At 41.8% G+C, this 21,095-nt stretch overlaps 2 protein-coding genes across 2 annotated transcripts; one reads left to right on the top strand and one right to left on the bottom strand.

The window, feature by feature from the left end:
- Positions 1-8,926: 8,926 nt before the first annotated feature.
- Positions 8,927-11,177, bottom strand: MOCS3 (molybdenum cofactor synthesis 3). The gene has a single exon (XM_052683869.1). The coding sequence runs from the start codon at positions 11,175-11,177 to the stop codon at positions 9,660-9,662; it is 1,518 nt and encodes a 505-aa protein (XP_052539829.1). The 3' UTR covers positions 8,927-9,659.
- DPM1 (dolichyl-phosphate mannosyltransferase subunit 1, catalytic) lies at positions 11,165-19,249 on the top strand. Its single transcript, XM_052683882.1, has 9 exons — positions 11,165-11,282; positions 11,456-11,555; positions 12,064-12,097; positions 12,437-12,513; positions 12,618-12,643; positions 13,505-13,600; positions 15,044-15,112; positions 15,392-15,506; positions 17,945-19,249. Exons 1-9 carry the CDS (start codon positions 11,176-11,178, stop codon positions 18,047-18,049), a joined length of 729 nt encoding a protein of 242 aa, XP_052539842.1. The 5' UTR covers positions 11,165-11,175; the 3' UTR covers positions 18,050-19,249.
- Positions 19,250-21,095: the final 1,846 nt, after the last annotated feature.

Below are 21,095 nucleotides of genomic sequence, written 5' to 3'. Positions count from 1 at the left end.
TATCAGGAAATAAAATCACCTGAGTATAGAAAAAGCTGGGCAACCCTTAATTGAGGGCTGATGAGGGGTGGATCCTGGCTCCAGCCCTTCCATCACTCAGTACATTGCATGCAGCCGAGCTCCCTGGGCTGGCCCTGCCTTCCCACCAGGTGCTGCTTCAGGCTGTGACTCAGTATTTCTGCTACAGTGCTTTGAAGCATTGCACTTCTGTGACAGGTGGGGGTTTAGGGAAACTTCCTGTTAGTAGATACGTGGGACTTGTCTCCATTTGCTCCTTTATATTATTTCACTGCAATTCAGAACTGACTTCCATACTCAGTGGTCTTAGTGGTGTCATTGAAGAGTCATAGGCTTTAGCAAGTCTGATTAAGCAACAACAGTTATGCAGAACTGAATCAAGAGTTTGCACGTTATCAAGATACACATCTGGGAAGGAAAAGCAGCGTGCTGTATACATTCATGACTTGTTTGGGTAGAACTTAACTGGGCACAAATGGCTGATGCAAAAGCGAAACAAGTTTTGCTGCAGAAGGTTCTCATTCTTAGCGCTGCAGCTCTCTGTGTGACTGTAACCAGAGTTCGTGGGAGTCTCTCAGTGGACAAAAGCTCACCCTTCAGTTTTCCTCCTTCGCGCTGTAGACAGACTGAGCCAAAATTTGTGTTAGGCCCTTCCCAAAGGGCCTGAAGTCATGGCTTCATTGCCTGAAGCCCTAGATCACTACTGGCAGATTTGAAATCTTCCCAATTTTTATTTTTTAAACAATTTTTTTTAGAATGAGGCAGGTTCCTAATTCAGGTGTCTCATTTGCAGGTCAGTGTTAGGTCAGATGAATTGGAGCCGCGTCCTTCAAATGCAGAGAACCGCCAATGCCCACCAGCACCAACTCTGTATTACTTATCCTTCCCACACCTCGTTCTTGACACGTGGCTATCAGAGAACAAGGAGTAGTACACAGAGCCTGGGCAAAGAGGTCACCCTGGGCTGTCCAGGAGCAGTGTGAACCAGTGTCAGCGCCGAGCAGAGCGGTTCCTGGCAGTTCGTGCCTAAAATAGGCAGTTCTTCCCTACAATTGTTCTGTTCCCCACAGTTACTTTTTTTCCTTTTGGCTTAGTTAAGAAAAAAAGACTTGTAAGTTAAAGCAAGAGGAAAGGAGCAGACCCTTCTTGCAAGAAAGCTGTAAAACTTCACGTTCTTCCCTTGGATCTACAACAGACTGAAAACTGGACTGGATACCCACAGTCCTACAGATGTAACTGACTGTTTAATCAGAAATTAAATGAAAAAGTGACAAATGTGACTCTGAAGACTGGGAGTCTTGAAATCTCTGCTCATGCATCATTCAGTAGTATATATCCCAATTTTCTCTGCATTAACAGTTGCTATTTCTTCCTTGTGCAAGATTTAACAGGAATTTAGTATTTATTTATCCAAAAGATGAGAAGTGTACCAAAAATGCAGAAATAAAGCCCAGAGTGCAATGCCTTCTGAACTGGTGGAACGGTAGCATCCCCTGAGCCATCTAGAGAGCAGGACTGCAACCTGCAGAAAGCAGGCAGAACTGAAGGCATGGGCTAGATTTCACAACAGGGGATGAGCATCACTCCCAACAACAAAAATACACTCCAAAGGTTCTATTACTAGCCCAGAAAAATGCTTAACTCGAGAGTTACCCACTCACTTACCACTTCCTCTGTGATATTTTAATAAGTCAAATTCAGTATTTCTAATGATCTCAGTGTTGCTAACATAGAAATGATTATTTAAAGGACTGGAAAGTGGAGATCAGTTCAGATCCCAAGTGCCACTCCAGTGAGGCACTTCAGCTCTGTGTGCGTTCTGTCTCATCTCGTGACATTAGAGTGTAAGTCCTCAGGACAGCGTTCCCTGTTTGGGATCAGTCAGCAGGACTGTGTAAAAGCACACACCTCCAATAAAGATAAATTCACACCCCACAATGAAGGAGATCATTGCCTGCACTGCACTGACAAACTTAAAATGGTCAGTTTGGCTTAATAATTATTAACAATAAAATTAGAGCTTCCTCCCTTTTTGCTTATTGTTTTTCTTTCTCATGTTCTAGCATCTCATATCTTCTGAAATACTCCCTAGAAATCACTGAAGGTATCATGGCTGCTATTAGTTCTGCCAAAGGCACAGCAAAGAAATAGCAGGTCTGTAGTATCAGAGGTTGCTTCTGCTCTGCCCAATGGAACTTCTACTTTCTCTTTGCCTGTGGGAACTAATCCAGAAATAAACAGAAATAAACTTCTGCCATAACTGGGAACACAGCAGACCAGGTAGGGTAATCAGAGCAAATTTGCACTTTATAAATATTCATTCATTATTCCTGTAGCCCTTGTGACAAGAGTCGAACAGCCTTGTGCAACTCTGAAGTCAGCTGGGGCACACAGACATGGCAGCACTGCCAAACTGAGGTTTCAGGTGCTCCTTGATCAGGCATCCTTCTGAATATCTGCGGTTTTGTAGCCATCTTTGTTATGTTCATAATGTTCTTTCCTGCTTACATTGTGCAGTCCACAAACAAGGCTTTAACTACAATGATTAGGCTGCCAAAGGTACTGACCAGGAAAAAAACCACTTTCCAGACATCATCTGGTGGTTAGAGTTCAAAAAAAAAAAAACAAAAAACAAGGCTGTTTGTTTCCAAAATTAGAGGGAGGTTTTACAGCTCCCCATCATCCCATCACGGTCAGCAAGGATAGTAATGTGTCTATGGTCTGTACTGTGCTGCCATCTACGTGTTGTGCCTCCCATAGGAACTAAGTGGCGTGGGCTACCGTAAGTTTCCACAGGTAATTGCATACAAAGTTTTGACACAGAGTTGCTGGATGATAAATGGAAGCAGTGCTGCTCATTAGCATTAGTGATGCACTTCACAGCACAAAGAAACTGAGCGTTATTCTCCAGGACTTTTATAGTGATAGCAGTTCTCAGGTCAGCCAAGGAACTCAGTCTCACTCAGAATTAGAAGCACATTTTGGGAAATGAAGAAAATCATCTGCAACCCTATATAATTAAAATTGTATTTAATTTTTGAGAGGAATGCTTCCGTGGATAATCTGAGCGGGGAGAATTAAGACAGGAAAGCATTGTATGGTACAATAACTGGGGAAAGTTATCTGTTTGTTAGGCAAAGATAGGGTCCACAAATTCAGTTTGGGTATCACAGGACGAAAACGAACATGATTTGATAAGAACAGAAGCATCAGCATCAATAGTTGGCATCTTCACTCCAGGATATGGGCTTTGGTATGCCCTGAAATCGCATCAATCAAACATTCCTCTTGAGGTGATCAGTGAAAACCTGTAGGAGGATTTTTTTCCCTCTGGCTCTTTGCTTCTCCTCTGACAGCAGAAACCCCGCCCACAGCAAATGCACTTCGGGCACGAGACCAAGAAGCATTTTTGCATAGCTCTGGTATGCAAAGACAAAGTCTTCCCTGTCGACAAAAATGTACCATTATTTGCCGTCTTTAAGTATGATTGGATTTCTAACACTAAAAGTTTTAGGACTCAAAAGGCGTACAGATGCATGGGTCAGCTCTCCAGATTACCGAGGAGCTGTAACTCCCACCCGCGTGTCAGCGCTCGGTTCCGAGAAGCGTTTCCGACGGTGCGGACCGCAGCGAGGCCCGTTCGAGGATCCGACATTGCCACCTTCGGGCCGCTCCTGGCAGCTCAGGCTGAGTGCCGGGGATCCGGCCCTGGAGCTGCAGCCCGCGGCACTCATCGTTAGGAAGACGTTAAAAATATTTGCACTGCATCTTACCCGACACAAACTGAGACATCGCTGGGTTTTTTTGCTGTCGGAGCAAAACTTACAAAGTGTTATTTCTCAAACTTACAAAGTGTTTGTTAAAAATGCCATTGCTGTGTTATGCACAAAAGAGAAAAGAACTGCCACCGAGCATCAGCCTGTGGGCGGGCACAGGATTTAATACAGCAGATAGGAGGTGATCAATGAGAAGAGCACTCACATCTTTCTGTCCATCTACAGAGCTGGGAAAAGTTGCTGTAGATAAAGTTCAGGCCTGTAGATCCCAAATGTTGTCATTAGGATGTAAATTTGTAGCTCCATTTCACACAGGGTCATGTAAGGCCACACTTGCAGGGTCCTGTGCTCCCAGTGCCAGCTGTGAGCTCACATCCACCCTTCCTTGGAAGCACTTGGAAGATGTGGGTGACCCACTGAGACACTCCTTTGGTGGGGTGACTTTTCTCCTCAGAAAGGTTCCCTGGGGTCTAATGAAACTTGCATTTAGGAAGAGAAGGAGTTCCACAGTTGTGCTTGTAAACAAACAAAACAGCACCAAGGTGCTAATCCCCAGTCCGATATCCAAATACTAGCGACCTTGCCAGGTTCAGACTCTAAACTAAATGGCCAAACAGGACTATTTGGTTGTCTAGGGCTCTAAAAAAAAAATTTAAAAAATCTATTTCCAAAAGTCCACAAAAGTCTAAAAGAAAGAACAGTGCTGGAGCTTCCATGGATGCAACCATGTTACCCTGTTCATTGTAGCAGTATGCACGGGCACATAGTGCACTGCCTATTAGTTGTGTGTAGGCAAATCTACACCTCCACATATAATTTCAGAACATAATTTTTTGGGAAATTGTGTTAGTAGTGCTGTTTATGGCTCAAGAATCTTTGTCACCCTCCCTACTTATATACCCCCAGAGCTCGCTGCAGAGAGAAAGAACAGGATAGGAAAAACAGGTAGGCATGAAGAACAGGAGGGATGCAGCCACAACAAATAAGAACGGTTTGTCTGTAACGTAATTGCTTACAGTACAGCTCGCGAGTGCCTATCTTACCTTCCCAGACGGAGGTACCCTGCAGGCATCACAGCAACTGTGTATCATACGGAGCAATAGTAACAGGAAAGGTGCCCAGTGGAGAGGAATCTGCTGCTGTGAGTGACTGCTAGAACAAAACCCTTTGTAATGTCAGCAAAGGTGTGCAGAAAGGCTATCAGCCTCTTTCTGCTCTTGATCCATGGTAAATAAATCTTAAAACAGTGGTGTCACACAGGCGACTCCAGAGCAGCACCTCTGATCAGAAAGCACCGGTTTCCCCAACAGTGCGAGGCGCAGCCTCACCCACAGGAAAAGCTCCAAGCGCAGAAAGCTTTGATCTTCACCCAAAATACCCAGCACAGGCACAGCCCTGCTTTAGAGCAAAGCCTGCAGAGCCCTGAGACGAACAGTCAATCACAGCCATTAGTGGTATCTGAGATTAGCAAAAGGAAGACTAAAAGGAAGCCTGCTTGGTCTCTGCAGTGCTGTGGTGTGTCACAAAACTTCTCCCTCTGGCATTTTATCTGTCTCTGCAATATTCAGCACAGAACAGCACCATGGTGTAATCATAAGGCAATCTCCATCAATGTCTGTAACCTGAGTCCCCGTCCATTATTCTTAGTCATTCTCATGTATTAATAGAACAGTGCTGTGGGCTTTTTTCTTAAAAGCATTGTACTTCGGTGCTGTCAGTACTTTTAGCCACAGTGCGGGGAAAAGGAAATAAGGAAATGTGGAGAGAATCTACAAAATGGTCGGTGTTTAGAAAGGCTTACTAAGGTTAGAATATGAAGCTGAAGCTTGTCACTGTGAAAACTAAAGAACTGATTGAGGCAACTGCATCTGAGAAATAATTACAAGAAACTCCATTTCATAACGGTGCTTTGGGCGGACTGCAGTACAGTACTAAAAACATTAATGGAGAAGGAAATTAACACTAATCAGGGCAGGAGATGAGAAGACAGCAGAACTTCGGGCAGAAAGCAAAGGAGAAAAGTTATGTTTGAAACTTTGTTTCAAAAGCAAAGTGTCAAAATTCACATATTGAGTGCATCAGCATTGCAGCAAAGCAACTCAAGGCGAACGCTGGAGTTCTGAGCGTCAAAAAAGCCTTTGGTGCTCTCATCTGAAGTGCAGAGCAGGCTCAAAACATTCAATTTTAATCAATTAATGATAAAAATGCACCTATCGAGTGCTCTGACAAGTTTCAGCCTGTATGCCTGTTACCACCCAAAGGTGCAGTAACAAAGCATGAACCAAGAGCAGTTCCACCAAATGGGTTTGAAATATGCATACCTTGGAAATGATTTCTGTAAGTTCTACCTAAAAACTATGGTTCTGTCACAAAGCATCTGGAATGTGACTGTGCCACGTGCTCTGTGTCTGTGCATGCATCAGAGCACATTTACAAAGTTACAAGTTTGTCCTCCCTAAATTTCAGACCTTTATGTTGTTAAGTTAGCAGTCCACCACTTAGAACAAGAGCTGCCTTTCACTGCTCGTGAGCAGGTGAATGCCCGTTTGCATGAGACCTCATTTCCCAGCCAGATCTATAAGAAGAGACATTTTGTATTTGGAAATAAGCTTTCTTTGCGAGTTGAGCTTTGGTCTCTTAGCAACAGCACGGGCACCTGCACGAAGACCAGCTCTTGGCACAGGAGGGGATCGGCCGGAGCAGCCACAGAACACCCACTGGAGGAAGAGATGAAGGCTTCCACAGCAAGAGCTGCAGTCAACACACTCTCCTGGGCCGCCCCAATGCAGGGCTGCTGTTTGCCGCCACGCAGGCAGCCCAGCATCCCTTCCACTCACAGACAGCAAAAGCCCCTCCATGTTTTCTCCTCGAGCAGGAACAGACAGTGACAAGCTCTTGCCAGAAGGTTAAAGAAAAGGCAAACTTCCACACTCTCAGAGGAGCCAACAACAAACAAGTTGTTCTTGCTTCTTGACACGGAGAACTGGAGCTCTGGGTCTCATAGTCTCAAACTGAGCTGCTCCTGAGGAGAGCAGTGTTCATGCATGGGCAGCAGAAAGGCAGGGAAGAGCTGAAGCCGTGCGCATCATGGCCTGCACTCCTGTACCTCAGCAGAACATGTCTTCTTTCTGGCCACAGCTGTGGCTGGACTGTAGCTTTCAGTAGATACCTACACCTGGCACAAAATGGGTGTATTTCTGACTGGAAAACTTGCATTGCAGTAGACTAGCTTTATTGCAGTAGATAATTTTTAATACTTTCCTTTTTTGATGACATTCATGACAGGTGCCATTTTGGATGGAAGTTGTTCTTTGCTCTTCACTACAATTTTACCACCTGCACAAAATACCAGCAGTGCAAGTATCTCACAGTACTTGTTCCATCACTTCTGCTACTGCACTTTCAGAGAGCTACAAGCAGCAGCAACAGTTGCTGCTTTTGTTATCTGAAATTTCTGCAGACAACGCCAGTTTGCTATTAGTAGGTTCACACATTTGCACTAAATATGCCTGTAGGGTTTATTTTTTAATTTGTATTACTTTCATTTTCTGTTGATTTTTCTTTTTATTTTAAACACTAAAGACAGGCATCAAAAAATCTGTCCCTACAGCACTGTATGGAATGCTAAGGTTCACAATCCAGTTTCATTACCACAGGAATGTTTCTGAGCTCTAGGCACAGGTGTTTGCACAGCCTTGTCCTGACACATCAGGTCCACAAGCTCAGGTTTTTTTCCAGAGGAATCCACTTTGTTTAGTGGGGATTTGGATGCAGTACATGGAAAGCTCAGGTGAAGTCTATGAAATAAATGATGCTTTCGAAATGCACCTCAGAAAGATCACTGCTGTTATTTTTTTCTTGGAATACTGTAAGTACGATTTGATTACCCTGCTTCATGCCATTCTATTTCCCTGGTCTGTTTTCGAAAGAACTGTACATTTATATATGCACCTCAGCTCTTGCTATGGTAGAATTGCATCTGGTATGGCCTAAGGAATGGTTTGGTTTACAAACTCGCAGTGCCACCTAGCAAACATCCTTAAGAATTCATTTTTCTGGTATAATTTTATGAAGCACAGCACAGAGCTTTCATATTAATATATATATATATATATATATATATATAAAGAAAGAAAGAAAGAAAGAAACTCGAGCTTGCAGTATTTCAAGCTTCCAGTGCACAGTTTTGTTCTGAAGTTAGATTTTGACCCAAAATCATGCTTACAAACAGGATAATAATGAAGATGCTCACACAGCTAAAATTCCAGTACTTGAATTTTAAAAACTTGCTTTGGACACATCCCTTATAGATTTGTCTACCAAACAGTCCCATTAATTTTTGTTTGAAATAACACATTTCAATATTAGGTGTGTCGAATTTGTTGATTTTAGTTTATCAAGGCACATTAATGCTTTGCATTAAATACATTTTAGACTTATATGAAGGCTAGACCAGATTGATTTGCTGTGCCTTAAAGTAACCACATTTCAAGAGAAAACAAGTTTATGTATTTAAGTCCTGCAGACCTACATGTGGAAAACATTCAAACACAGTAATCAAGAACAAATGCTGCAGCCACTGTCTATTATTCTAAACCTCCAACAGGAAGCTGTTTCCTGCAGTTCCTGTGCCAAAATCCCGTAAGCCACTTTAAAAGAGAATACGATCAAAAAGCAAAAAGAAGCCTCACAACATGAAGACTGGGAGATAAAAAGACACTCTGCTGGCTGCCCTGACCCCTTCTGGTAAGACATCAGACCAGCTGCACTGTAAGCTCCCTGAATAAAGCCGCTCATTTTTATTCATGATGACAACATGCATCAATATTTAGACAGTGCGTTGGCAGCAACACAAAATGAGAGTTTTATTGCTTCTCTTCAAACTTCTGAAGACACGCTACGACACTTCCTGGTGCAAAGAGAAATCACCACGTGTTTGCTGTGTTTGAGAAGAGTTCAACAAATAAATCAAGCCAGAACGAAAGGTAAGCTTCCAATAAAATTAATTTGAGCTTAATAATGATTCTCACTCTTGATTTTTCATATAATCTCCCAAGAGTCCAGCACCCCTTGAAGACAGTAAAATTTGCATAGTGCTTCAGCAAGCCCACACAGATGGGCGGACAGCAAAGTCACACCAAACAGCAGGCTTTATTGTCAGCTCTTTTTTCTTTCATGGTTTGTGTAAATCCATCCCTAAGAATGTAATCAGGAAAAGACTATAAACATGATTACTATCTACTTGAAGCAGCACACATTATAACCAGTCTTCTTCTTCATCCCGTCCTCAAAAGCATCAGTGAAAAGATTGATACGTTCACTTTGTAAAGTAGGTGATATGGATGTTCCACAACTTATTTTGTTAAAATATGCTTTTTTGACTATTAATTATATGTTAGTATTCTTTTTCACCTCAGAAATGAAAACAGAACCTACATCTGTATTAGTATAATTGCTATGCATATCTGATGAGGACTGTGGCAGCTCCCTGTTGTGAAACTATTTCTTATTAATTCAGTTTATCTATGAGAACTACTTAGACGTACATAGCTTTTTATAACAAAATAATGCATTAGTCATTAAAAACAATCAATTATCACAGGCACAATTAAGCAATCATTCCAAGTGTTCACTTTAAATAAGAACAAAAAAATTTATTTCTTCCAATTTCCATGAATAGTTTCAGATTTTTACATTAAAAAAAAAAACAAGCCTCTATAAAAATACATAAACTTAAAAATACACTATTAAAAAGAGCATAGTATTTATATCTCATTTGACTCACGTGATACAGACGTTGCACAAAGAAAATTAAATTTTAGAGAATTTACTGTTAATATTCTTTTTTTTTTAACATTTAAATTTTTAGTACTGAGGAAATGTTGGGTCAATTCTACTGGCCCAAGACATGAGCCCCCCTTTAATATCTTTAGCTGATAGAGGACCAAATCCTTTGACAGGTAACTCCTGCAGAATTCTTACAGCCTTCTGGGAGTCATTTCCTAATTTGCAAACAACATACACAGGAAAAGATGTTTGGCCATCAGTTCTCTGCTTTTCTTCACAAATTCTTTTCTCTAAGTATTCCAGATATTCTTCATCTTTTTCTTCTAACTTACTCAAAGGAATGTGGACAGCATGTTCCAGGCGACAGATATCCACTTCAACCTGCGGGCGAACATCTAGCAATACATGAGGAATTTGCTCATCCAACAGTTTTTTGTATTCCTCGACAGATATCCTGTCTTTACTGGACAACAGATGTAAAGTTCTACACTTGTCTGTTGCAGAAGAGCCACAAAATGCCTCATAATCCTGAAGGCAAGTGACAGATGGATTGTCACCACAAACAGCACAGTCTGATCTCTTTGGTCTTAACTTGATGTTGCGAAACCGCCCTTCCTGGGCATCAAACATCAGCATGAACTGATTGAAGGAGGATCCCATCCCCGAAATGATCTTCAACACTTCCAAGGCCTGAATACATCCCACGATGCCCGGCACGACACCCAGCACTCCCCCATCCGCACAGTTAGTCACTGTCTCTGGTGGAGGTGGCTTGGGAAAAAGGCAGCGATAGCAGGGCCCTCCCTGGTAGTTGTACACGACCAGCTGCCCCTCCAGCCGGAGAGCACTGCCAGACACCAGGGGCTTCCCAGCCAGGACGCAGGCATCGTTCACCAAGTACCTGGTGGGCACGTTGTCGGAGCAGTCGGCCACCACGTCGTACTGCCGCACCAGTTGCAAGGCGCTGCGCTGACTCAGAGCCCCGCAGTAGGGCACGTACTGCACCGTGGAGTTGAGCTGCCGCAAGGCCGCCGCGGCAGACGCGGCCTTGGGGAACCCCCGGCGGGCCTCCCCGTGCAGCACCTGCCGGTGCAAGTTGCTCGTCTCCACCACGTCGTGATCCACCAGCCCCAGGCGGCCTACGCCGGCCGCGGCCAGGTACTGGGCGAGGGGGCAACCCAGGCCGCCGCAGCCCACCACGAGCACGGACGAGCGGGCCAGCAGCAGCTGCCCTCGCACGCCCAGCTCAGGCAGCACCAGCTGCCGGCTGTACCGCAGGATATCGGCGGGAAGCAGCGCGGCCCGGGTGGGCAGCGGGGGGAGCTCAGCGGGGAAGGCGGCATCAGCGGCACCGGCACCCCGCTCAGTGGCTCCACCGCGCTCCCCCGCCAGGACGGCAGCTAACTGCTCCCGCAAGTCACGCAGCTCCCGCTCCCGCTGCTCGATCTCAACGCTCAACCACACCGCCTCCGCGCCGCCAGCCATGTCTAAGGCGAAGAGCGGGCGGACCCAGTTTCCGCCTCCGGCCGGCGACTTCCGGCTCCGCCGCGAGCGCTGATTGGCTGCGCGGTGCCGGGAGGAGCGGAGCTGTGACATGGCGGCGCGCAGCGGCAATAAGTTCTCGGTGCTGCTGCCCACCTACAACGAGCGCGAGAACCTGCCGCTCGTCGTGTGGCTGCTGGTGCGCACGTTCCGCGAGAGGTACGGCCGGGCTGGTCGGCCTCTGCGAGCACGGCGTCGCAGCTGCGGTACGCACCGTAGCGTAGGCCGCTGTCTGCAAATCTCTTCGTGTTCTGTTTCACGCCGTGCGGAACGGTGGGGGGGAGGAAAACGGGTTCTCTGTGAGTCCGCTTACGAAGTGTTTCTGGTTTCAGTGGGACGGACTTCGAAATTATTGTCATAGATGATGGCAGCCCGGACGGGACGCAGCAGGTTGCCGAGCAGCTGGAGGCGATCTATGGGTCGGATAAAATCGTGAGTCGCACTTCTTGTCTTTCCTTCCCCGGGACGCACCGGCAGCCCCCGGCAGTGCGCGCCCCCCGCAGCAGCTCGCTGGCGCTCGGCGGGCGGGGCGGTGAAGGTGCGCGGCTGTCCGCGCTCAGCGCTCCTCCGGTGCTTAGCAATTCCTTTAAAGTAGTGGTGTTCAGAAGGCCTTTGTTTGGGTTCTTAACTGTACGCCTGGTGGTGCAACTTGAGGGAATCCTTTAATTGCAGGAATGATACTTTCAAATTTATTTTAATAGGATGAAATGAGAATAAAAGTAAGGAGTTTATTTCTAAGTATGACATGACCTGTTTCATGTTGGCTTTTCCTGTATTTTCCCTGATTAGTTTATTTTTATGTGCCAACTAGATTTCTAAGAAGGAAAACAAGTTCCTCAAGTATTTTTTACACCTAAAAATATAGAATTCAGAGGTGTCACAAAAGTAATTAAAATGTGTACTTCAATTAATAGATGATATATTTTTGTGTATCTTACAGCTTCTAAGACCCAGACCAAAGAAGTTGGGCCTTGGTAAGTCCTTGTTAATTCTAGTTTATAGTAAGTAAATAAATATGTAGTGCTTGTGGTGCTTCTGAATACGTCATTTCAGGTAGCAGCCCACCTATTGAGTCTTGTTTCTCTATGCATTGCCAGTGCAAGGTGTGACAAGGCCAACACTTAGAAAATCTAGTGCTGAAGTGATGGGGAAAAAAACCAGCTTTAACATTTGACTGTTGGCGTATCATTTTAGCAGTATTTAGTTATCATTTTCTGGTGAAACTTAACAATTTTAAGAAAGAGAAAGCTGTGGCTAGAAGATTGCATATGCCAAAATACAGAAGGAAATTCTTTCTGTACTGTTTTCATCAGGCACTGCCTATATCCATGGAATGAAGCACGCCACTGGGAATTTTATTGTTATTATGGATGCTGACCTATCTCACCATGTAAGTTGTATTTCACATGTAGGTTTTTTAATCTATTATAATAAAATTTTCCCTTATTTCTCCCCCTGAACTCCTTTCTCTTATCTGTTTTCTTTCTGTTTCAGCCAAAATTTATTCCAGAGTTCATCAGGTAGGTGCTACTTCTAGTTCAAACATGTAGATGCTTACTGTTTTGTAGTAAGATTTGAAAGCTATCTAACTGTAGTAAGAACTGGTCAGAGCAACACCTCCAATACAAGTGATTGACATCACTAGGTTTGTTCCAAAATATCCAGGAAAAAGTTTCCCACTGGACTAAAAATTCCGAAGTTTAAACTAACAGAGAACGTGTGGTGCATCACTTTTCTTCCTTGTAATGGTTGTTAAGCTTTGAAAACTGCATTTATGCATACATATATATATGAAAAGAATCATCTAATGCCAGTGATATCCTTGTGTGAGTGCAGGAATATTGACCAGAGGACCAAGTTCACACTTATTGTCTAATACTTCCCTCCTTCTGTTTACCTCTTACTTTCCTCTGCCTATAACACTTCAACTCATGAGAAACAGTAAACAGACTCAGGGTAGTTAAATACTTGTCAACTTTCTTGCTAAGTAGCACCAGAGGCTGAAAGTGTTACAGTTAGGCATGCTGTGTGCTAGGGATAGTTCCAGATCTATTTTTTCTCCTTACTGTGGGGTTGTGTAATTTAAATATTTAGATCAGATCTTAAAATCTGAAGACTATCCTAGCTTTGAAAATGCATAGGTACGTCTGTATTTACAAGCTAGTCTTTGAAATTGTTACATACTTTGAGGTAGTTAATTGTTCTGTAATAAAGAACTATTTTTTTAAATGCATAATGGTCATAACTGTTGTTTTGCTGTGTTCCCTATTTGTTTAAAAGTTTCTAAGTATGTTTTATACTGAGTGACCGTTTTCATTTTGAAATACTAACTTCATGCAAATGTTCTTCCCGCTCCTCTGATAAAAACCTATTCCTAACAGAAAGCAGAAAGAAGGCAATTTTGATATTGTGTCTGGAACAAGGTATAAAGGAAATGGAGGAGTATATGGCTGGGATTTGAAAAGAAAATTGATCAGGTTAGTATTTTTTCTAGACATTCACACCTAAATTTGTGACTTAGAAATTAATAAGAGCTCCAAGTACGGCTCTCAAACAATATCTCTGTGTGAGTTGAACTGAGTCTTTAATAGTACTGAGTACTGCAAAGTGGTGTGAAATGCGCACAGTTTGTCTTCAATTAAAACCATCAGGAAAGAACTTAGCAATAAGTTAATGGCAAAACAGCTGGCTGATTCAATGTACAAATATGCAAAGTATCAATTTGGGACACTTCTCTCTCATCATCTGAAGAATGAACTGAGACTATGGCACCTTTTCAAGTTTGCAAGATATGATTAGTTAGCATTAAGATCTACAGTGGTCCCTTCTCTTAACAGTAAATTTTTCTAAATCCTTCTGTTGATACTCTGATTTGCCAGAAGTTAAGAATTGTCTAACATGATCAATGTCAATAAATCATTACTCAGACCTTACTGGAAAACTGCTAAAATGAGCACTAGGGAAATGTTTCACCCAGAAACCAGAGGCAAGCTACGTCAAGGCCATCCAGGTAGGTGGAGGCTGGCATCTACTTGTGTAGGAGCTCACAGGTTTTGAGGAGCTAATCAGCTAGTTTGTTCTGCATCTTTTCTCCTCTACACAATTGAAGAGAATAAGTTAACACCTATTTCCTTGTTCCTGTAAGGAGTTAGGAGCTGGAGTGCTGTTAGCGTAATCTGGAGATGGTGACATAGGGACAGTATCTGTATTTCTCCTTCTGCAATGGAATAACTGCTTATCTTTTTGTGAGTCTAAATAAAAGGCATACATCCCCCTGCTCCTCTTTTTTTTTTTTTTTTTTCTTAAGAGAAAATGAGAAAACAGTGGATATTACCAAGTAATCCTTGTACATCATGCTCTACAATGTGAAGCATGTGTGCATCTGATAGCATGTAGCTGTGAGCTACATAAGTCAGTTATGACTAAAGTTGTGACATTTTTTATAAGGAGAGTTCTTCCTCATTATACTATGAAAGCAGAGTAAGCTGAAATGAAACCTTGCTTTTCTGAATCTGGGTGTAATGTTTATCCAGGAAACATCTTTATTCTCTTGCAGTGAATGTTAAGGATAAAATGTAATTATGACTGTTGTCAGATTTGTTTTGTATTTTAATACAGTGTGTTGTTGTACTGACAGGTCTACTATAAGCAAGCATACAGTAAACCTAACTTCTAACAATCTAAAAATCACTTTTCTTCAATTTTTCAGTAATATTAATCATTTAAACTTGAAAAACTTAATGTTGCTTTCACTTTAAGACAAGTATTCATTAATAAAATTTAGTATGGAAACATATTAGAAATACCATTGTTTCATATTAAGCAATATATATGTATATTTTTAAGCTTATTTTCTGGAAACTCTGCTTGATTTTCCTGAATTGTGAATGGGCTGTTTTGACATTTGTTTCCTTTCACAGTCGTGGTGCCAATTTCATAACTCAGGTTTTGCTGAGGCCAGGTGCATCAGATTTAACAGGGAGTTTCAGGTATGGTATGCAAGTCATAAACTCTTTTTGAAATTAAGAAACTGCTGTAATAGGAACTGGAGTAAGAACAGGCCTTCTTTATTGAAGACTGTGACATCTGTTTGAGAAGGGTGTAAGAAATAGTAGACTACATTGCAGGAACTGTTGCTCCAATGATTTTGTTAATAATTTTTTTTAAATGATGATACGACTGACTGATTTACTGTTAAGATTCATAAATGCAGGGTAATGATTTCTGAAGTTCAAACTTTGTTTCATTTCCTTTGTAATTGCTTTCAGGTTATACAGAAAAGAAGTCTTACAGAAATTAATGGAAAAATGTGTTTCTAAAGGCTACGTCTTCCAGATGGAAATGATTGTTCGGGCCAGACAGCTAGGCTATACGATTGGAGAGGTATAGTAAAACTTCTGATAAGTGTGTTGTGCGTTCATTTAAATGCAGTTACAGCTTATGAGGACAGGCTGAGAGAACTGGGGCTCTTCAGCCTGGAGATGAGAAGGCTTTGAGGGGACCTTATAGTGGCCTTCCAGGACCGAGGGGGGCCTGAAGGAAAGCTGGGGATGCCCTTTAGAAGGGCAGGTAGTGACAGGAGGATGGGAAATGGCTTTTAACTGGAAGAAAGGGAGATTTAGACTGAGCATTAGGAAGAAGTTCTTCACTGTGAGGATGGGAGACATTGGAACAGGTTGCCCAATGAGGTTGTTGATGCCCTCTCCCTGGAAGCACTCAAGGCCAGGCTGGATGGGGCTGTGAGTAGCCTGGTCTGGAGGGAGGTGTCCCCGGAACTAGGTGTTCCTAAAGGTCTCTTCCAGCCCAAAGCTCTCTATGATTATTAGAAGCGTAGCAAATTCTGAACACCTCCAAGAATATGCAAGGTTTTCAAATTACTATGAAGTTACACAGGTTTTCCATCTTTTCCAGATGATTGCCACATATGAAATTCCACTCACTTATTCCCTTGTCTGACAGGACCTTCCCTTTTCCTGTTGCCATTTCTTTAAGTGTGTTATTTTATTGGGTTCTTCAAAGCAGAGAGAAATTCCAAATGCACCAGTAAACCTGCACTTAGCCTCCTCTTTATTGTGGAGAGACACTTCTAGCTTGGTTGTCTCAAAATATTTCATTTTCTCCAGCAACCTGATTCTGTTTCAGATTTATAGTCCTCTGTCATTCATGTTCTTTTCCAGCTCTTGCAACTTTTCTCTTGTAAACTTTTTTGATGTGCTGTCGACTGTCATTTAAAAAAAAACCAACACTTATATCCTATATTCCCAGCAGTCTTATTGCTGCCTCTTATATTTCACTGAATTGCTCTTGATAGTGTCTGAATTCACTGAAATTCTCTTTGCAGCCAGATCTCAAAAACAGTTCATCAGCATTTTCATGACCATGAACTGTTGGAGAACTGTTCTGGTACTTTCTAAATCTTGTGTACTGCATTTCTGTATGAACATTGGGTATTTTTACACAATATAGGAGACTCTCTTTTCTCACTCATGGAGTGCCAATGCCATGCTGACTGTAGCTTGGGTTTGACCTTGAATTTCTTTGGTTTTTGTATCCAGCTGCATTCACATTTTGCTTTTTAATGTTGCTGAATGAAATACTTGTCTGTCTATACATCTGGTACTGAAATGCAGGATGAGAAAAGTTCGTATTATACATTTTGAAAACACTAAAATACACTTCTTTAGTTTAAAAAAAGAAAAGCTATCTTGGCTTGCTTCTGTCTCTTCTGTGTGCTGCTGCAGAGACCTTTCTTCTGCCTACTGTTTGAGTTCACCCCTCATTGATTTGCATGCCTGCTGGTTGCAAAGCATCAAATGTCTCCAGGTTCAAAGCCTGACAGACTGCCTGTCTGCAGTAAGCCTTGTATCTCTGAGGCAGTGTTGGGACATAGGCTCTGTTTTGTAATGGGGGAGTTGTGCTGCCCTCAACAATTCCTGTTACGTTCCCAAGGAAGCAGCGTCCCTCCTTTGGCTTCTCACGTGTGGGAAGAGATCTGATACCTGAAGAGTTGCTTCATTATTCTATTTCAGCTTTAAGACTTTCTGATCTCTTTAACAAACTCAACAGAGTTCACATTGCTACCACAGACTGATAAGTAAGATTGTTGTATTTTGGGTTTTTTTAAAACTCTTATTTATCATCTCTATATTCTAACTTCCTGGGGCAGAATCATTTTCCATCATCATCCAATTCCACTGATAAAGTATTTCCTGGCATGTATGCTCCTAACACTGTGTGGATAGTGAGTTAATCACTTAATGAAAGGAAAATGAGTTTTTAAGGTGATTTTTTTAAATCCTATAAATCTATAAAATGGCCAAAGGCAGACAAAGTGCCTATTCTTACAGACGAGTGCTACCCACAGCTGCCATATTCGGGCATCACCTTCTAGCCAGTGGCAAAGCTGATCAGAATGCTGTTTCAGGGCAGCAGGGATATTTCTCTAATAGAGGCGCTGACTTAAAAGGTACTGAATTTACCTAACAGGGGAAGCAATGAAGATTGATTCTGAGCCTCTGGAATTGTAGTGCGCTTGTGCTGTTAGGTTTGTTCTGCCTACTGTGTCATCCACCCACTGGGTATTGTCCTTGGATCAGCTTTGAAGGTGGGAGACTTAACATGTTCATGCTGCCCAGCTACAGGCCATCGTTAAAGCCCTGATAAGAGGGACTGAGATGCAGGAAGCCAGTCTGGTGCTTTCGTGCCTCACCTGTAGAAGCACGCTGTAGCTTGAAGTCCATGGTTTGGCTTCGTTTTGTATTGCAGAATTTCTCATTATATATGTTTTGAACCTTAAAAATAACATTGCTTTTTTTCCACAGGTTCCCATTTCGTTTGTTGACCGTGTCTATGGAGAATCTAAACTCGGAGGCAATGAAATAGTCTCCTTCTTAAAGGGACTCTTGACGTTGTTTGCTACCACATAGGATTTGCTGCTAAATTCCTTTCTTTAGAAAAACACTTTCTGCCATCACTATGGTTCCTAGCATGCAGCAGCAGGAGTTTGATAACTTCCCTGGTGACCTGAAGACCTGCTATAAACTAACAGTTAAACGAACCAAGAATAATTAACTAAATGGACTGTATTGCAAAATGCACCTTTCAAAACAAACTATGTGAAACTAGTCAAAATAAAGGCATATACCCTATACTGCTTTTGTATAAATAATATCTTAATAGAGAACGCAAACAGCTGAATGATCTTTTGCATTTAGAAATGAACCATTATTCAGCAGAAGTTTAAAGATGATTTTTGAACTAAAGACATGCAGGGTCATAAACATAGAGATTTCTTATCTTTGTTCTGTGTTCTGCTGATAGTATTTTTAGTATATAACAGTGAGTTGGCTTTCTTTCCTCAACATGGACATCTGTGGTTCTTAGAGTTGAGCAAAGGTGCTTTTCTGAAACTGATGACAACTCGTGTTGTCCAAGAAATACAGATAAATACAGTGATCTTTGAAAACTTATTTCAAAGCTGGAAGGATGGAATTTTCTTCGGGTAAGAAAGAATCATTCTGGAATATTCTTGTATTCTGTGTGCACGTCCAGAAATAAATGATTCTTTTGTCCTATTTTTTTAATAATCTAAAACAAGAATGTAATGTCTTGCCCATGTTAGGGTGATAGAAGATCCACATCACCTCACCAAAGACATCAGAGAGATTCTTCTTGTGTCAGATAACATTTTGCAATGTAACAGCTGTACAGCTGATGAAAGAAATACGGCAATGTAATCCTGTTTGTGTTTCACCATTTGATGTAGTCAGAAATCAGAAGTGGTGAAGCCCTTGCAATCAAATACGCATCTTGGGAACAAAAGTAAAAATAAGTTTAAAAAAAACAAGGGGGCAAAATTATAAATAAAGTTAAATTATTCTGATAATGGCTTTGTATGTACGAAAATACATCCTTAAGATTTTTTGGTGGTGGGAAAGGATAGTTCTTTGTTTTCTGAAATGTGTACTCAGTGGGAGAGGAGAATCAGCATGTCTCTTAACAGTTGTACTTATTTAGATTGTATCTGTTTACATTCCTGTAGTATATTAAATGTGGTTGTTAACATTCAACAAATGTAGCAAGGCTGCAGGTAAATGATAAAATCCTATTTCAGATAACTAGATAAACAGATACCACTCCATGACTGAAAATAAAGCCACAAATCTCTGAAGTGGAAACTTAGTGCCTAGTGGGCTGTTTTTTAATTAGAGATGCTCCTTTGTTCTTTACTGAAGTTATACATATTCTGATATTTTTCTCCTTTTCTGAGCACTCCAGGCAAATATTTTGTTTCTTTTGCTTTAAAATAAAAATGTAGCTGTGGATTTTTGAATGGCTGTAATTCAGTTCCATGGAGGTTCAGCTCTACGTTCTGCCATTTGCCTGTGCTTTTTGAGCAGGTCCTGTTCAGCTGTGTGGTTTAATTTGGTGCAGGCCGATCCCATCTGGTAACATGCAATTTCTGGGTGTAGAGGCCCACTGACATCTCAACTGATAGATGAAATATAATCACACCTTGTTTGGAGCGTTTGTGGCATATTTGTAATTTGCAAATAGTTTTTAAAAGTTCACCCCAATTTTCACAAGAATACATGCTGAGCCTCAGCAAGATCATATTTTCTCAGACTTGTGTGTAACTGATGTCCACTATATTAGTTCTTTGTGATCTAACTGCTGTGAATTGGAATGTACATGCCTGGTAAATTTCCTTAGTTGCAAAGTCATTGTGTCTACTTTTGAGATGGTGTTTGAAGTAGGATGATTTACATATAAATTAGGATCACCATACACAGTGTATTCTGTGGTTTGTGGTATGTGCAAGTTGGAAGCATGACGGGCTGGCAGGCAGTTTCTGACTGCTTAAAAGTAACAGAATTAAGTCATAAAGAAAGGAAAACCTACAGCAGGCTTTCCACGGCGCCAGTGCAGAGGTAGAAAATGCTGTTGAAAGTGATGAATAATAACATGGATCCAGGGGAAAGAAGCAGAATTAAGAATTGCACTGCTGAAATGCCAGCTGCAGAGTAGCTCCATTCTTTCAAACATTTCCTTTCTGTGCATTTAAAAAGCCTGAGCTTAGAAGGAGCCGCTGCTCATGTGCTTGGCCCTCTGTGCACATGAGGAGGAATCATAGAATAGTGTTGTGTTAATGTTCAGTCACTGTGGTGACTAAAAACATCTGATTCTAATATCTTCCCTGTTTGAGCACTTCAGAACCTCACCAGTACTCAAGTAAGTGTTCTTTATGTAGGAAAACTTCAAAAACGAGCTCCAAGACTGCTTTTAACCAAGACTGCTTTTAACCAAGACCTTCTGCACGCACTGCTCTGAAAATTTGTAAAAAATAAATACTGTAGAAGTGTAGCCAGAGGTCAGAGTTCTATTAGAAGTCCTTCTTCACTAGAGCTAGTATCTTTTAAATACAAAATGGGCTGAAATAGCCCTCACATAGTGCTGCTTAGGCTGTTTGGGGGTATTTGTTAATATAAACCCTCTGAGTTACTTTAATTTGTTCTCAGCTTCTTTTAAACAAGCCTCTTTGTACTGGAAGACTGCTTATATAAATTCTTGGCATAAAACAAACAAGAAAGAAAATACAGGCCAGTATTTTCCTAAAATACAAGATGTGTGAGAATAGCTGTGCTGTCTGTAAGCAGTAAGAAATACAGCTACTATGATCTTTGCCCAAACATACCAGCACTAAGCAGTACAGGGTCTTCTAGGGCCAGGGTTACAAAGGTCCAGACATGGTCATGGTTTGTGGATCAGTCTGGTTGCTTTTTGAATCGCTTTGTAGTCTGCTGCAGCATCCTGTGGCAGTGAGTTCAGCAATTTGCACAAGCATTTTGTGAAGTACTCTATTTTAAACTTATCACTTTATAAGTTCATCAGATGTTCCCTGTTTTCTTGTGCTTTATTTTATAGATGCTGCTTTTTCTCCACATTATACTCAGTCCTGTTTGTTGTTTTTTT

Source organism: Tympanuchus pallidicinctus, unplaced genomic scaffold, assembly GCF_026119805.1.
Source record: "Tympanuchus pallidicinctus isolate F22 unplaced genomic scaffold, pur_lepc_1.0 scaffold20, whole genome shotgun sequence".
NCBI lineage: Eukaryota > Metazoa > Chordata > Aves > Galliformes > Phasianidae > Tympanuchus > Tympanuchus pallidicinctus.
The sequence above is the reverse complement of the archived record's forward strand: the minus strand, read 5'-3'. Positions and strand labels throughout refer to the sequence as shown.

Coding starts and splice junctions, on each gene's coding strand:
- DPM1 (XM_052683882.1), top strand. CDS start 11,176: ATGGCGGCGCGCAGCGGCAATAAGTTCTCGGTGCTGCTGCCCACCTAC. Junction 11,283..11,455: donor GTGCGCACGTTCCGCGAGAG/GTACGGCCGGGC, acceptor TTCTGGTTTCAG/TGGGACGGACTTCGAAATTA. Junction 15,507..17,944: donor TAGGCTATACGATTGGAGAG/GTATAGTAAAAC, acceptor TTTTTTCCACAG/GTTCCCATTTCGTTTGTTGA.
- MOCS3 (XM_052683869.1), bottom strand. CDS start 11,177: ATGTCACAGCTCCGCTCCTCCCGGCACCGCGCAGCCAATCAGCGCTCG.